Here is an 18,086-nt window from a genome sequence, read left to right on the forward strand (position 1 = left end):
TGATTGAAACCGACTAGCGCATGAAGGCGGAATTGCATGCCAGTCGTGAAAAATCTGAGCTGCCTCCAATGCCTGTTACACGTGTCGCTACAACTATTCGCGCACACCAGCAGCCAAAAGACAGAAAGTGCCCTGTGAGAGCCCATTTGATCCCTCTCGCAGCAGGTGTCGGCTAAATTCCAGATTACACACACGAACATCGAACACCGCTCACTGGGCACTTAGAAAATGTAGTGCCGTACACGCTTTCAGAACGAAAATAGTGAACAGACGATCACTTTCGAGCTGGCAGTGAAATTTGTCTAAGTGCCCCTATGACTGTGGAGTTGCCAAGCAACACACATGTGGCACGCGTGGTTGTTGTGCCCCCCCCCCCCCCCACACACACACACACATGTGGCATGCAGGGGGAGAGCACACTTGCATGACATGCTGATATGCATTTACAGACATGATTACATGGGATGGGGGTCAGACAACCTCATCTGAGCGCACACATCCGGGCTGCAGTGGCTGCACACAGCATACGTCGGCAGGCTGCTCCCTGTGAAATGGACTGTCAGATCACGCAGCAGGTGATCTGAATGCCACGAGTGTCCGGCCCGACATGTGTCCGGCAGAACACACCCGTAACAAACACCGTTTTGTCAGTTATTACGGCGCTTTTTTCTCTTTTTTTTTTTTTTTTAAATACGTTTATCTCCTTGTTGATTTTAGGCATTTTGTGGTAAAGTTTCTGTCTGTTAATCATAGCTTTTGTAAATTGCAGGTTCGAATCCCATGAGTGACATTTACTTTTTATTTAACCAGGGTTATTTAACCACAGGGTTCTGTATTGCGTCCCGTTTTATTTATTATTTATATCAACCCAGTAATATTCACTAATTATAAAGCTGGTTTTTATTTTATTTTATCCACATAAGCGACGCGATGTGGTGCAACATGTTCCAGCTGCTCGCACTGTGTTCGTGCACACCCACGATGGTTCTTGGTTACCCATTTTGTGTTTGGTTTGCAGATTTTCTTCTGGTTTCTGCATCTTTCGTTTTATGTGTGAAGGGGCCCTTATTCAGTTTGCAGTGGTTGGAGTCCCCTAAAACTAGCATAGGAGCCTCAGGATTGTTCTGCAAGTGGCGGTGAACACAGTCAGCAATTTGATTAGCTGGTCTGGTAGCGTTCCCATCGGGTGGGATGTAAACAGCACACACAAATATATTGGTGAACTCACTGGGAAGGTAACTTGGTCTCAGTGTTAAACGGAGCAGTTGCAAGTCAGGGTTACAGATTTGATCTCTTACAGCAAAGTTTGAACAGTAAGAAATGTGTATAGTGCAATTAACAGCATTACTTTATGGACACAAATTAAAAGTGTCAAGCTAAGGACACTTTGAAAGCCTAAATAAGCGGTATTTTGGTAATTTTTCTATTGGTAATTTACTATGCTTTTTAATCTTTTAGTAGTTTATTAGGAAACGGAGCATGCTGTGGCCTTAACTTTATTTAGATTTTGGGTCTTTAGCTGAGGCTTGGGGCTGGTGGTCGGCAATCACCTTAATTTTTCTTGTTGCTTAGTGCTGATGGGTTGTGCTGTGTTTGTTGTCTTTGTGATGCCTGATTTTTATTTTTTATTTGTGTGAAGTGCCTCGAGACAACTTTGTTGTGATTTGGCACTGTATAAATAAATGAAATGAAATGAAAATGAAATGAATCATTTTACACAACTGTTTGTATCTTTAAGTCACATTCAAGATAATTTTATCTGCACACTTTTTATCTTGATACACTATATTTTATCTATTTTTACATTTACACCTGTTACATTTCACAGTGTGAATATATTAATTCGTTCATTCTCTATATCCGCTTACCACAAAGATTTTCAGATTTTTTTTTTAGATTCTGTCTTTCACAATTGAAGTGTACCTATGATAAAAATGACATGACCTCTCCATTCTTTGAAGGTGGGAAAACTTGCAAAATAGACAGTGGCTAAAATACTTATTTGCCTCACTGTATGTAGACAGGTGTGTGTCTTTCTAAATCATGTCCAATTAACTGAATTTGGTGGACTCCACTTAAACTGTAGAAACATCTCAAGAATGATCAGTGGAAACAGGAGGTGTCAGGTTTCGGGCCTGCCCAGGTTCCTGTCATCATTTGTCCCCTTTCCCTTATCCACTGTCTGCCCTGGTCGTGATGTAATAGTATTTTAAAATTTGATTTTTGTCACTTGTTAATTCTCATCCTAGTTTGGTTCTGATCATCCCGTTTCTGTGTATTATTCTTTTGTCTCTGGTTTTGTTTTTGGTTTATCATGTATTTTCTGTTCAGTCATTTATCTTATTCTGTAGTCTCGGCTTTTGTTTCTGTTCGTCATTTATTCTCTGTTTGACCATAGAGAGAGAGTGGAATGCCAACTCAAGATCTTGTTCCATTGAGTTCTGTTTGCGACCCTGATATTTCAGCCACTCGGCCACGAGAGTTGGGGTAATTTACTTCTGGTCGTCTGCCAGCAATAACACCAGATGCGCTTGTAAAGGACACCTTCTGCGTGATTTCTTGTGTTTTCTGCTGTGGCTTCAGCAAGTTATCCCCTTGAAGTATGTTCAAAGTGTAGCTTGAATGAAGTTCTTGTTGATTTTAAATCATATTCAGGACAAAACTGGCTAATATTATTGATAAGAGCATGCAGACTGTCAGCAACTGAGGCAGAAAATCACGGTCAATGATCATTAGTTATTCATAAAACGTATAAAAATATAATAAAAGTACACATTCGTCATTTAAAAAGCATCATAGTAAAACTCATAAATATAACCATATAAAACTCATAAATAGCACAGTAAAAGTCATCAAACACCATAATAAAATTGTCAATCAATAAAAATCAAACACCATAAAATAATCACAGTATTCTTTTGAAGTAATAACACTTGGAGCGTTTACCACATGATGAGGGAGGCTGTTCCACAAAGTTAACACTAAATATAAAATATTTTCTTCAGTCATATCTGCATCTGCATCTCTCAAAAATGTGAGCGTGACCTCTCAAACATAAATAAACTCTGTTTTGGGGAAAAAAAAAATTACGGCCTGAACAAATGTTATATATATATGTGTGTGTGTGTGTGTATATTTGGGGGGATTCTTGTCAGTCCAACAGCAACATGCAGAGATGTGTGCGATATCAGAAGGTTGCCGGCCTCAGGATTTCAAGGAAATATTGGCTGGCATAAGTCTTGAAGATCCTGATATTGTTCCAGAAGAACCACATTCTTTTGCTGAACAACAAAACTCATTACTAAGAACAATTCACATTCTATTTTCAGTCATAAATTATTTTGATATCGCTGAGGCATCACACAGTCAATACGATGAAATATGCATCTTTTATTTCAGTCCACACAAATCAAAGAAAATTTGAGAGGCATAATGAAGGACCTGACACCTGCCGTCAGTTTCTATCAAGCTGCCAAAACTGTGGAAAAATCACCAGCAAGCCCAGCGGGTTTGTATGATATTATACGATTTAAATTGACATGAAAGGCTGGTAGTTTTGGAACTGTGCACATTGCTAGTTCTTGCATCATGAAGTCCAGGACATGGAAATAGAGACCTGGAATGGACGTCACGTGACTAGCGACATGCCGCACGGCGGCCATTACTAAGGGTGGACAGAGCGCCTTGAGCCAGTTAAGGCACCTGTTAAACAGAAGCGAAATGAGGGAAAAAAAGGCAGCCAGTGCTTCACCATCAACTGCACCAACTACAAAAACAAATTCTCGAATACTAAAATGAACTGTACAATAGCCTTAATGTAATTATGTAAAACAAATGTCTATTTTAAAGTCGTTATGTCGCAATTTAATATCGATATACTGAGACTATATAGATGTGTGTGTGTTCTCCACTCAGATTGCAATAGCCAATCACAGATTAGCCTTTCTGTCCATCATTTACCTGTATTTTGGCATGCTTGGCGCCAGAAAGTTATGTTGGATCCAAAGGGATCCAAAAAGGATAGGACCAAAAGTTATATTGGATCAGCTCCCACTGACCAATAGCGTTAGAGCTTACTGCCAACAGCTAGTCAATCAGAGCGCGGCATACGAAGGTCAGGAACTAGCTGACAGACGCTGGTTGAAAAAAAATGGCAACAAACATGTCAACAACAGCAGAAAATCATCTGCCAGTGAGGTTTGCTGAGAACAAAATAAATTGATCTAATTTACTTGACTCTTTGTTGTTGCCTTAATTTGGGAGGGGGTTGGAGAACATAACAATCGATGGATGGCAAGTTGTCCAACATACAGAAATATTGGATTCAGAAAAGTTATATTGCCTCATCCAATATAACTTTTCTTCAAACAATATTTCTCTATGTTGGACTCCTTACCACCCATTATTTGTATAATATATATATATATATACTTGCAGTTGTTTGATATAAAAATTCAGAAGGTATATCTTGTATATTATAATCCAATTGTAAGGTGGAACTATGCTAGTATATAAAGGTATATCTAAAAGGAAGAGTAAAATAGGAGATTAGAAAAGAGTAGAGTAGAGCCAATTAGGTGCCTGGTCTTGAGAACCAGGGATGGTGAATGGCTTTATATCTACTTGTAATAAAATGCTATTAAAAAACTAGCAGTAATATTACAGTGGAAAAAGCAGCAAGGTAAATGACCACAATGGCAAGGCATACTTCAGATTTATATTTTAATACATAAGGATCTTTTTATCCGAGCTTTTAATCAGCTTGAATACAACTTACAAGCCTTCATTTATAAAAATCCATAGAGAATTATGATGACAGAAAAAACAAATAGCGACAATAGAGTGAGAAAAGCAGCACAGTTTGTCATAATTTCCCCAAATTTCTGCATTTTACATAAAAGTTTTTTTTCACCCACACATGCATAGGTTCATTGGAAAGAGCGTTCAAAGGGCTTTTAAACAAGCCTACATTTATTAAAATCTGTTAAGAAATAGTGACGCTAGTGCAAAAAAAGCAGTCAGTTTGTTATTGATGATCTGCACATCTCCACCCTTAGTAATGGCGCCTTCCTGTCCTGAGTGACTCTAATAGATTGAGGCGCGCACGTCCATTCCAGTCTATATTTCCATGGTCCAGGATATCTGGGATCAACCGCGAGGCCTCACAGGTGGCATTCTACCAGACAGCGGCTAACAGGATGACACAGGTGACAGGAGACCACCAGCTGACTCTTGGATGTTGAATCGAGCAGTTCTCAGTTTAGCAATGTGGACAGGCCTGTTCAGACAAAATACTATTTACAGTAAAACTAAAATCAACAGTATTTACAGAATTGATTGAGTTCATTTTCTAAAATCAATATAAACACAGAAAGGTGAATATATCAATGATACACAGATGACACAATAAATCACTTATTTCCATTGTGGTCCATGTGAGGCTAAAACTTGAGCTCAATTAAACATGTAAAGATTGCATTATAAGAAGAAGACATTATAATCTCATCAATTAATGTAAGTAGCAGTGAATGTGTAGTTTATATATTTAAAATTTACGCTGGGATACCAATAAAATAAAATAAGTACAAATTGAACAGAGAACAATAAGATCTCAATAAATTAGAATAAATAGCAACCGTATCCCTGTAAAAGTGTAAACAACAAATTTAGCACCATGTTTTGGACAAGAAAATAATGGACAAGATGATAAGCTCGTCTTTTGGCCCAGAAATCACATTAAAAAATAAAAATGTGGCGTGTTCCTCTTCCCTTAGCTGACTGAATAAACTTAACTTTAACTGTCTTTTAAAACTTGCCTTGTTGCTAATCGTCTTCAAGATCTACATTTTATATAAGATATATTTTAGCTGAATAGTTCCGACGTGTGGGATACGTGGGTTATATCTTGATCTTTCAACCTAACCGGTTCTTCACAAACCTTCACAGCAATAACAGTTCAGCACCGACAAAGCATTTTTATTTTGAGAGCAGCGTGACTTTGTGAGCGATAATCGGGGCAGCTACAAAATGTAAGGCTCTGTACATTATGCAGATTAACTGATCAAAACCTTTCACCTTATTTTGTGGTGTTTGATATCGCTGATTCCCAACAGAATATTGGAGTTTATAATACCCGTGAACAAAGTGCTGGCTGCAGAGCAAACGACTGGAAGTGAAGAACCCAAACTCCCCTCGCGCATGCGCGGCACAACCTCAGCCCCTGACATCAGGAAGTGCCATTCCATCCCTCTACTTCTATGGTTGGCCTATAGTTTTGTTTTGCCATTTCGTTATCTTTATTACCTTTTATACTTTAGCCATTGTCAGTTCCGTTCTAGTTTTTGTCCAGCCTGTGTGTGTTTCCATTGTGTAATCATTAGCTGAATTGCTTGTTTGTTTTGTTTTTATTGTGGCGACCCCTACAGATCACCAACAAAAAAAAAGAGAGATTCTCAAACTAGGGTAAGAAAAACAAGCAGAGGCGTGGTCCCAAGTTACAATAACTCACAGTTTTTATTTTCAAATGTTTAAAATGGCCAACTTGTGTTGTGGTTAAAAATTAATTAACAAACACAAAGCATGGAGGGTCAGCAGCAAGGGCTCACCGGTGAAAAGGAGACACCAGCAGTGATGGTCCCTAAAGAAAGAAATAAGCACCCCAGTCACACGTGACACACACACACCACAATCACACTGTGAAGGTCCAATCCTGTGGGGTGGGTGAAGCACAACACACCAAAATCGAGGGATCCAACACCCTGGGCCCCTACACCACCACCGTTGCCCCACAACTGAAAAACAGATAAAAGAGATCAAAACAATCCCCCCAATGAGACATAATTAAAAAAAAAAGATTTAAAATTAACCACAGACTAGACGCAAAAGCCTTCCACAAACCGGCGGTAATAGCTGGCAAAACCCAGAAATGACCGCAGTTCAGAAATTGTGGTGGGAGGCTGCCAATTAGCCACCACTTCGACCCTTATGAGGGTCTGTAGCAACACCCTTGTCAGAAATCACATGTCCCAAATAACACACTTCCCTCTGAAAGAAGGAGGCATTTGGAAAGCTTTGCTTTAAGGCCCTCTCGCTGTAACCGCTCGAGCCACCACCCTCCAACCTTTGCAGATGTTGATCAACAGTCGAAGAGAAGACCACAATATCATCCAGGTAGAGCAGCAATGACTGGCATTGCTGATCACCAAAAAGCCTCATGCATCAATCTCTGAAAGGTGCTCGGAGCATTACAGAGCCCGAAGGGCATGCGATTCCACTCAAACAAGCCAAAAGGTGTACAAAACGCCATTTTGGCTCGATCTCCCTCTGCAACTGGAACCCTGATTATACCCGCTAGCGATGGGTCCAAAGTCTGAAAACCAGCGAGCCCCAGTCAGAGCATCTAAGACTCCTCAATACGAGGCAGAGGGAAAGCATCCTTCCTGGTTTTACTATTTAACTGTCTGTAGTCCACACACCATACGGAGGCTGCCATCCTTCTTTTAACAAGGACAATGGGAGAGGCCTACGGACTGCTACTCTCCCGAATCACCTGAGCCTCCAGCGTTGAGTTATGTGGCTTTTACCACCTCATATTCAGATGGAGGAATGCGCCTGTAATGCTGCCGAACAGGAGCATCATCCAACAAAGGGATGTCATGGGTGATCAAATTGGTACAGCCAAGGTCACCATCATGAGCGGCGAATACAGACGCATACTTTGTGAGGAGAGCCCTGACCATACACTGGTCTTCAACAGACAAAGAAGCCAAGGGAAGGGAGGCGATCTGCTCAGAAACAGAAGTGGAAGCTGACTGAGATAAGACTGTGGCCACATTAGATGGTACTTCTGTGACCCCAGCAGGGAGACTCAACGTCTACCTCAGTTAGGCTGCCAACTACAGTACGAGGATAAAGCAGTGCCTCGGTGGTACCTACATTCACTATAGGAATGTAGGCTGTCCCCCCGACAACCCGAACCAAAGCTGGCGAGGCAAGTAGTCCAGCAGGGAGACCAGATTCCAAAGGCTCAAACAGTGCGGCAGTGCCTGAGTAATGTTCAGAACAGGTTGCTGCAACAATCCACATCACCCCACCAGGAATTCGCCACATCCTCCCACCACACACCTTGACCTCACCAGAGGCAGACCAACAGGTTGACACACTAGCCTGATGACACGAATGTAGTGCCCGCACAACCGCTTCGGGGGCCTCAAACACAGATGGCAAATCGAACAATGCGGGACCATGTTGGCCAAACAGCTCCTGGTAGCACTTGCGTATGACGTTCATCCCCAAAACACCGGGAGCTGGCGCAAACCCACCACCAGGAGAATCCCGGACCACAAGGACCCCACATTGCGGCATCAGCTTGCCACAAAACTCAACCGGAAGCTCCAAATAGCCAATATAGGGGATAGCCAGGCCATTGGCTGCTCTAAGTTGAAGCCATTGGCAAGACCGAAGTCTCTCCTCGCCCCATGGCTTAAAATGTTGAAGGAAGAAACTCTCTGTAATTGTAGAGACCATAGAGCCAGTATCCACTAAACAAGGGACACTGACTCCACCCATGCTCACAGCTAAATGGGGACAAGATGACACCAATTTTGCAACTTCAGAATTGCCAACGGCAAACTTTGAGCCTGTGGCTACATCCTCCGAACTGTGGCTCTGCAATCTGGCAGGAACTAGAATGGGTCGGCCGTCTGGTCATCCGTTGCAGAAAGGACAAAACTGAGTGCCTGAGGCCACACGAACCCCATTACACTCCCTAGCAAAGTGACTGGATTGCTGACATCGGTCACAAATAAGAGGGCCACGATGGGGAGCGACTACGCTGGCGAGAGCTTGCGTAACTGGAGATACTCTGAGTGAGCTGATTAAGCTGCTCCTGCTGGAGTCTGAGCCATCTCCCTCATCTCAGTCAGCTCAGACCCATCGGATGGATTAACTGTGGGGCTACCGTGATACAATACTGAAAGCCAAGCAGTGAATGGACAAAAGAACTATGACCCCAAGAACCCCCAGACAGACCCTCCCGTTCCCACCGAATTGCCTCACCCTGGACCTCAAGCAATGTAGCAGTCGGCTGCCCGCACACATATTGTTTCAACTACCGACGAAGGGAGCCATCACTAACATGCTCTACAAATTGATCGCGTAGCAGGGTGTCAGCATTAGGCATGTCGCCCGGGGCACGCTGTTTAACAGCCACCATTAAACACATTAATGCTAACGAAACTCCTGCAATGTTTCACCTCTTGTTGTCGTCGGGAGAAGAACGCTTCCTGCAGAGCAACATAGGAATCACAACAACCATACAACTCCTGGCAACACTGCAATGATTTCATCTGGATTTTCCCGCTCTATTGCCTCGACCGAAATTTAATCTCTTCATGTGCCTCCCCCTCAAGATGATCAAACAAAAGAATGCCCTATCAGATGTGGACAGGTGATGCGCTCTCATACAAGCCTCTACCTCCTCAATCCATTCGCTCAGTCCCCTTCCCTGATCTTCCCCTAAACATAGGGCATTTCCGGTCCCGAGGTACCAAAACTAACCTCTCAGGAAGGGGGGCCTCAGGAGGTCCAGCAGACACCGAAGTGCTAGGTCCCAACCCAACTTCGGCCCGCTCCTGTTGTAACCCCTCATTGTCTGCCTTCAACTGAGTGACTAACTCTCTTAATTCCTGTAACTGTTCCTCCATGGCTACAACTCACCCAAAAAAAAGAAAAAAAAAATGATGATACCTTACCAATTGCAAGCCCACTGCTGCTTTGCCTCAAAACAAAAACAGACACAAGTTAAGGAACACAGGTCTCTGCCCCCACCCTATGAGAATCCTGTTCGTGACGCCAGAATGTGGCGACCCCTACAGGTCACCAACAAAAAAAGAGAGAGATTCTCAAACTAGGGTAAGAAAAACAAGCAGAGGCGTGGTCCCAAGTTACAATAACTCACAGTTTTTATTTTCAAATGTTTAAAATGGCCAACTTGTGTTGTGGTTAAAAATTAATTAACAAACACAAAGCATGGAGGGTCAGCAGCAAGGGCGTACTGGTGAAAAGGAGAAACCAGCAGTGATGGTCCCTAAAGAAAGAAATAAGCACCCCAGTCACACGTGACACACACACCACAATCACACTGTGAAGGTCCAATCCTGCGGGGTGGGTGAAGCACAACACACCAAAATCGAGGGATCCAACACCCTGGGCCCCTACACCACCACCGTTGCCCCACAACTGAAAAACAAATAAAAGAGATCAAAACAATCCCCCCAATGAGACATAGTTAAAAAAAAAAGATTTAAAATTAACCACAGACTAGACGCAAAAAAAAAGCACATCAGCCAATATTAAAAGAAACACAATATACAGTTAAAAGAAAAAGGATAAAATAAAAAAACAAAAATTACTAGACTCTAATCCAAACCCCCACAAGCGCTACTGCGCAAAGAGGTCTGGATATGTTGCGGGTGTCTAAGTTAACCACCAGGGGGGTATGCTAACATTAACACGTGCAGACAACACGCTAAAACCAAGTAAGGCAAAGCAGCAGCGGTCTCATGCAGCCGGTCCAGAGCCGCTGTCCACACCAGAGATCTGCCATGACATCACAAATTATTAAATTACTACAAAAAAAGCCAGAATATATGCATTGCTAACACGTTGAGCTACATACCAATGAAGGAGCCGCTTAATCACAGGAAGGGAGGGAGGAGCGCCACAGCTGCTGATGCCGCCGTAACGACCTACGGATCACGTTTCCCCCCACAACACGATAACCACAGATTTCCTGCCTGCTGTAAATTTACAGATATAATAATAAGCTATAGCCTCATTTAGCCGTCTTGCAGGCAGTGTGATTACAGCAACGTACCTGAGCTGCAGAAGACGAGGCGCACACCCAGATAGCGCACAGAAGGAGGCTGGCAACTCGCTGCACGATGACGTGCTGCAGAATAAAATCATTAACGACAAACACCAAAACAATAAAGTTGATACACAGCACAGCACTGCTACATACCTGCACCGGGAGTGAGGCAAAAGAAACCAAGTGGTGGAAGTGGAGCGGCTAAGAGTGCCCGCTCAATACCATGCCGAACCAGGAAGGGCCCACCCATAAGGCACCACTCCTTTTGAAGTGCGTCCCTAACGAGGACTGGATGAACCAAATGACAATCAGGGGAGAGACAGGGAATACTCCTCCTGCTACATTATCATATGTTGAGTTATCTGTTTATTTTACTTTTGCCACTTGTGAGTACCATTCTTGTTTGTGTAGCAGGGGGTCCTGATTGAAAAGATGTTCCCGCTAGCTTGGCTAACAGGGAATTCCCCTTTGGCTGACCTGGTAGAGGAATGGTCTTTAGTGCGAGCTGTCCGGGGCTCAATCCCACCGCCGTCCTGGCCAAAAAGGTCCTTCGGTCACATTTGTTTTTAGCATTTATTTTTTTGTGGTTGTTCCCTTTTCAGTTCTTATATTTGTTTCTTAGTGCAATTCTTTTCATATTAGCATTTTATTCTGCCTTTGGTTTTTGATTTATCTTTGTACTCGTTCACGCTCGTCCCATTTTGGTTGTTTTGTCACTTCACTCTCTTGCCATTGCTCTTGTGTCTTTCATCGCTTCACTCTGGTTCTGTCTGCCTTGTGTTTTCCTTACTTCCCTCTCTTTCACCTGCTCTGCCTTCATCGTCATTGTTCTGCCACGCTCCGTTCCAGATCCTTCTCCCGCACGTGTTTCATTACCTAATCAACACCTTCTCTATTTAGGCTGCTTCAGTTTGCCGCTTCCTTGCCAGTTTGTTGAACCCGCTTCACTTACCAGCTCTTTGTCACAGTCCTGTTTTGCCAAGCCGTGTTTCGACCCTGCTCTGTTTTTCAGACCTTGTCTTTTGCCTCAGCCCTGGTTACTTTGTTTGCATGTACTACCAAACCCTGCTTGTTTTTGGGCCATGTCTTTGCCTTGCACCTGCCTTGTTACCTTTGCCCCACAGACTGCTTACCTGTGCACCAGCCAGTATAAAAAATTAAGTCTTTTTTTACTTCCATGCCTTGCCTGAGAGTCTGCATATTGTGTCCAACCTCGTTCTGTGCCACGCATCCACAAAGCCTGACAGAAGGCACCTGAGCTAATCTTGAGTGTCATGGCAAAGGCTGTAAATACTTATGCACATGTGATTCTCTTAGTTTGTTTGTTTTTTGTATTTTTAATAATTTGCAAAACTCTAAAAAAACAACTTTTTCACATTGTTATTATGGGGTATTGTGTGTAGAATTTTGAGGAAAAACATTCATCCATTTTGGAATAAGGCGGTAAAAAAAAATGGAAAAAGTGTAGTGCTGTGAATACTTTAAGGACCGTATAATAAAAATAATAATAATATTAATAGTAATAATAATAATAATAATTATTATTATTGTTATTATTATTATTAATTGCAGGGGGGGTGGCCAAGTGGTTAGTGCACTTGGTTTCGGGGCGGAAGTGTTGGGAAGGTGTCGTAGCACGGACCCACAACAGGGGGCGCAAATGAACGGACAATGAATAAGCCAAAAAGTAACAATGTTTAATGTTGTGATAATACACAACTAAATACACAAGATTTGCAAAGTCAATTAACACCAGGTGACGTGTGGGCAGGCTCAAAGATAGAAGACCCCGACGAGAGAGAAGCCGTGTCCCACACGGCTTCCACCACCAACGGCCTGAAGAACACCGGAGCCGCCAAGTCCCGAGTCCCCAGGTGGCCTCTGTCTTCGGCTGTCGACCCTGGTACTGCTGGCAGAAAGCAGAGACAAGATGAATGAGTGTGAGTCCGCCACACTCAGTAATCCACAGTCTGCACACAGTTAGGAGGGAGCACCTCCACCCCCAATCACACACTCGTGCAGCTCCTGATTAACCACTTATCTGGTTTGGGGTGTGAGGCGAAGCCGTCGCTGTCACACCAAACGCCAATCCCACAGATAAGGAAAACACCAGGAAAACGGCTGCAACAGAAGTTCAGATTATTACACAATGTATGAGTCAGCAGAGAAATTACCTCTTCAGTAGTCGATTTCTCGGCGAGGAGGTGGAGTTGCAGTCCGGCCTTTATGGTGATGATGATGATGAACGAGTGACAGCTGGTGCAGAGGATGAATGACAGCTGTCACTTCTTCTGGGTCTGGCGCCCTCTCGTGCTTGGAGCCCGCACTCCAAGCAAGGCGCCCTCTGGTGGTGGTGGGCCAGCAGTACCTCCTCTTCAGCGGGCCACATAACAGGAAGGCTCCTGGTTCAAATCCCACCCCTGCCACATTTCTCTATGTAATGTGGAGTTGCGTCAGGAAGGGCATCCGGCGTAAAACTTGTGCCAATTCAACATGCAGATCCACCTTGGATTTGCTGTGCCAACCCCAAGTACAAACAAGGGAGCAGCCGAAGGGACTTACTTTATTATTATTATTAATTATATATCTATATGTTCTCCATGCAGAATAAAATAGCCAATCACAGATTAGCCTTTCTGTCCATCATTTACCTGTATTTTGGCATGTTTGGCACCAGAAAGTTATGTTGGATCCAAAAGACTCAAAAAGGCTAGGACCAAAAGTTATATGGATCCGTTCCACTGACCAATAGCGTTAGAGCTTACTGCCAACAGCTAGCCAATCAGTGCGCAGCATACGAAGGTCAGGAGCTTGCTGACAGATGCTGGTTGAAAAAATGGCAACAAACATGTCAACAAACAGCAGAAAATCATCTGTCACTGAGGTTTGCTGAGTTCACAGAGGAGGAACTGGTGGAAATATTTAACTCCAAGGATGCCAAAAACACTAAGAAGGTAGACAAGCACGCTACTGATGTTTTAGAAGCATTCATCGCATCAGAATCAATCATATGCTGTTCACAACAAAATAAATTGATCTAATTTACTTGACTCTTTGTTGTTTGCTTAATTTGGGAGGGGGGTGGAGAACATAACGCCTACGCCTCGTCCAATATAACTTTTCTTCATGCAATATTTCTCTATGTTGGACTCCTTACCATCCACTATTTGTATAATGTATACATCTCTTTCTCTCTTCATATATCTGTATATATATCTATCTCTCTCTCTCTATTTCTCTCTCTCGCTCTCTCTCTCTCTATATATATATATATATACACACGAGGTCTGTTAGAAAAGTAACAGACCTTTTTATTTTATGCAAAAAATATATGGATTTGATTCATATGTTTTTACGTCAGCCAAGCTTGAACCTTCGTGCACATGCGTAAGTTTTTTCACGCCTGTCGGTTGCGTCATTCGCCTGTGGGCAGGCTTTGAGTGAGCACTCGTCCACCCCCTCGTCGGATTGTAATTGTCAGGGAAATGGCGGAATGATTTGTGCTTTGCTCCATCAGAATTTTTTCAGAAACTGCTCAGAGCACAGCGCGCCGTGCGCCATTGTGGGCCATCCTTAAAGCTGTAGTAACACTCATTCTCTGTGAAGCCCGTAAAATTTTCACCGAAAGCCAGATAAATTTTTTGAATGGTTTCCAGCTGCCTGTCTCTAACAGTTTCTGAAAAAATTCTGATGGAAAAAAAGCCCAAATCATTCTGCCATTTCCTCGCAATGAAACAAGGATGAGACAGGTGGAGCAGTGCTCACTCAAAGCCTGCCCACAGGCGAATGACGCAACCAACAGGCGTTGAAAAACTCACGCATGCGCACGAAGGTTCAAGCTTGGCTGACGTAAAAACATATGAATCAAATCCATATAGTTTTTGAAAAAAATAAAAAGGTCCGATACTTTTCTAACAGACCTCGTATATGGACAGAAACCACCTAGGCAGGCACAGGCCCGGTGCCAGAAAAAAAATATTAAGGGGGCGATGAGTTTATCACAGGGGGTGGGGTCACCCCCCCGTGCATAATGAATTGGGTGCGCTCCTAGAAAGCTTGTGTATTTAGGCTACACCATTGTAAGAGACTGACTGAGTAAGAGTAAAGAGTGATGACTATTTTTTTAATTATTATTTGAACGTATAGACCCTCGGTCAAGTGATCTCCTGCATACCACAAAACCAAACCAACAACTGATCTGACAAACGACACGAGACAGTAGATTAACCCCACATACAGCCCTCCATCACAAGCTCAAACACAGCGCAGTTGGGTATGACAATCACACAACGGGTCAAAGATAAACCTTTCATATACAGTGGTCCCTCGTTTATCGCGGGAGTTACGTTATAAAAATAGCCTGCAATAGGCAAAATCCGCGAAGTAGACAGCGTTATTTTTTACAATAATTATAGATGTGTTAAGGCTGTAAAACCCCTCACCACACACTTTATACACTTTTCTCAAACAGGCATTAATATTTTCTCACTTTTCTCTCGTGTGTAAACACTCTCAAAGTTAAAACCTTAGTAGAAAAATAAGACCAACCTGTTTTCAGGCCCAAACATTTGTTTGAGAAATAAAAATAGAACGTTTTCCTATAAATAATTATGATGGCTTTTAGAACTAACAAATTTAATTTTAACGATCAACCTATGAGGTTGGAGACATAAGAAATTATTAATAGTGACTGACCAGTATTTCACAGTTCCTCTGATCGCGCCTCTTCGTCGTGGCGCCGCTCCACTGAAGGCCTCGCTGCAGGTGTCTTTTTCCGAGTGAAGAACATAGTTATGGGTAGCTGTTGGCGCTCTTTTTTCTTCTGGGCGAGATTATAAACAGACACGCAGAACACAATGCGCGTACTCTCCCTTCGCGGTGCCGCAACAGGTGTCCCGTCATCTCGACAGAACACCAGCCTGCTTGATGAGGACGCAGAGCATAATGCGCTGTAAAAAAAAAAAAAAAAAGACTGCAAAATTGGACTAAAAAAATCCGCGAAACTGCGGGGTGCTATATTTTCCAGTATTTCTTTTTCTTTCTTTTTTATTTTTGATAACTCTCACATCCGAGGGGGCGAGGTTGATGACATGAGGGAGCGTCGCCCCCAAACGGCCCCTCGTGGCGCTGGGTCCGGGCAGGCATCCCCACATCTCTGAAATAAACATCTATTTGTTGCGGCCTCTGGTCCTCAACATGGCTCCATGTATGTGAGATGTATCCCAAAACCCGAATTCACACTGGCTGCACGTGACAACTTCCGTGGCATCCACTTTGGCATCCCTAACCCTAATCCAAACCTTAACACTAAGGGACACAAGTTCATCACCCTGTGAAAACAAACGTTTGTTGTAGCTCTGTACTTCTCATATCCAAGGTTGGGTAGGATTACTTTGAAATGTAATCCAAAAGTAATCAGATTACAAGTAATCCAAATGTACACTCAACAAAAATATAAACGCAACACTTTTGGTTTTGCTCCCATTTTGTGTGAGATGAACTCAAAGATCTAAAACTTTTTCCACATACACAATATCACCATTTCCCTCAAATATTGGTCACAAACCAGTCTAAATCTGTGATAGTGAGCACTTCTCCTTTGCTGAGATAATCCATCCCACCTCACAGGTGTGCCATACCAAGATGCTGATTAGACACCATGATTAGTGCACAGGTGTGCCTTAGACTGTCCACAATAAAAGGCCACTCTGAAAGGTGCAGTTTTGTTTTATTGCAGGGGGGATACCAGTCAGTATCTGGTGTGACCACCATTTGCCTCATGCAGTGCAACACTTCTCCTTCGCATAGAGTTGATCAAGTTGTCAATTGTGGCCTGTGGAATGTTGGTCCACTCCTCTTCAATTGCTGTGCGAAGTTGCGACGACGAACTGGAGTCAGGTCGAGACCCCGATGAGGACGACGAGCATGCAGATGAGCTTCCCTGAGACGGTTTCTGACAGTTTGTGCAGAAATTCTTTGGTTATGCAAACCGATTGTTTCAGCAGCTGTCCGAGTGGCTGGTCTCAGACGATCTTGGAGGTGAACATGCTGGATGTGGAGGTCCTGGGCTGGTGTGGTTACACGTGGTCTGCAGTTGTGAGGCTGGTTGGATGTACTGCCAAATTCTCTGAAACGCCTTTGGAGACGGCTTATGGTAGAGAAATGAACATTCAATACACGAGCAACAGCTCTGGTTGACATTTCTGCTGTCAGCATGCCAATTGCACGCTCCCTCAAATCTTGCGACATCTGTGGCATTGTGCTGTGTGATAAAACTGCACCTTTCAGAGTGGCCTTTTATTGTGGGCAGTCTAAGGCACACCTGTGCACTAATCATGGTGTCTAATCAGCATCTTGGTATGGCACACCTGTGAGGTGGGATGGATTATCTCAGCAAAGGAGAAGTGCTCACTATCACAGATTTAGACTGGTTTGTGAACAATATTTGAGGGAAATGGTGATATTGTGTATGTGGAAAAAGTTTTAGCTCTTTGAGTTCATCTCATACAAAATGGGAGCAAAACCAAAAGTGTTGCGTTTATATTTTTGTTGAGTATATATACATACATACATGTAATCCACATGTATTCTTTCAAAGTAATCCTACCCAACCTTGCTCATATCATAGCTGTAGAATTCATGTTCTGGGATTACAGTGGCGATCTTCCTGTCCTGATCTGTTTTTCCCGCGCTGGAAATCTTGCTAACTGGAAGTTGTCATTGTTTGACTTCAGTTTGGCCTGGTGACAATGGCATCATGTGGTACATGTTGGTGCAGGTTTTCAATCTATTAAGTTAAGGTTAGGGTAGGGTCAGTTTATATATTATATTTTTCTGTCAGGTATGAAAAGGTAATTTGATCAGAACCTGGAAAAACAGACACGATAGCCACTGCTTTTTGGGATGTGTCTCCAGAACCTGTAGCTACTTTGTATACTAAACATCATTTCAGTTATCCAACTCTACCCAAGTAGCAATGCAAATGCTGTAACACTAAAGTTCCAATACATGTTAATTCATATGCGAACAGTAACAAAAACTGTTTCCTCACTTTGTAAGGTGCAACTATGAGAGACAACAGCAGGGAAGACACCACACATAAGGTAGGTTGAGTCGACTTTTATAAAAATATGCTGACATTCAGATTAAAGGGAAAATCCACCATTTGACCTCTCTGTGATATTCAGTACATTTTCCACTTTGAGATTTGCTGTGG

At 42.9% G+C, this 18,086-nt stretch overlaps 1 protein-coding gene across 1 annotated transcript in view; it reads left to right on the top strand.

Moving 5' to 3' along the window:
* ncf2 (neutrophil cytosolic factor 2) overlaps positions 1 to 18,086 on the top strand; it is an 82,850-nt gene that overhangs the window by 53,056 nt on the left and 11,708 nt on the right. Inside the window, exon 11 of the mRNA XM_034165442.1 lies at positions 17,930 to 17,973. Within this exon, the coding sequence (XP_034021333.1) occupies positions 17,930 to 17,973 (44 nt within the window). The remainder of the gene's footprint in view (positions 1 to 17,929; positions 17,974 to 18,086) is intronic.

Source organism: Thalassophryne amazonica, unplaced genomic scaffold, assembly GCF_902500255.1.
Source record: "Thalassophryne amazonica unplaced genomic scaffold, fThaAma1.1, whole genome shotgun sequence".
Taxonomy (NCBI): domain Eukaryota; kingdom Metazoa; phylum Chordata; class Actinopteri; order Batrachoidiformes; family Batrachoididae; genus Thalassophryne; species Thalassophryne amazonica.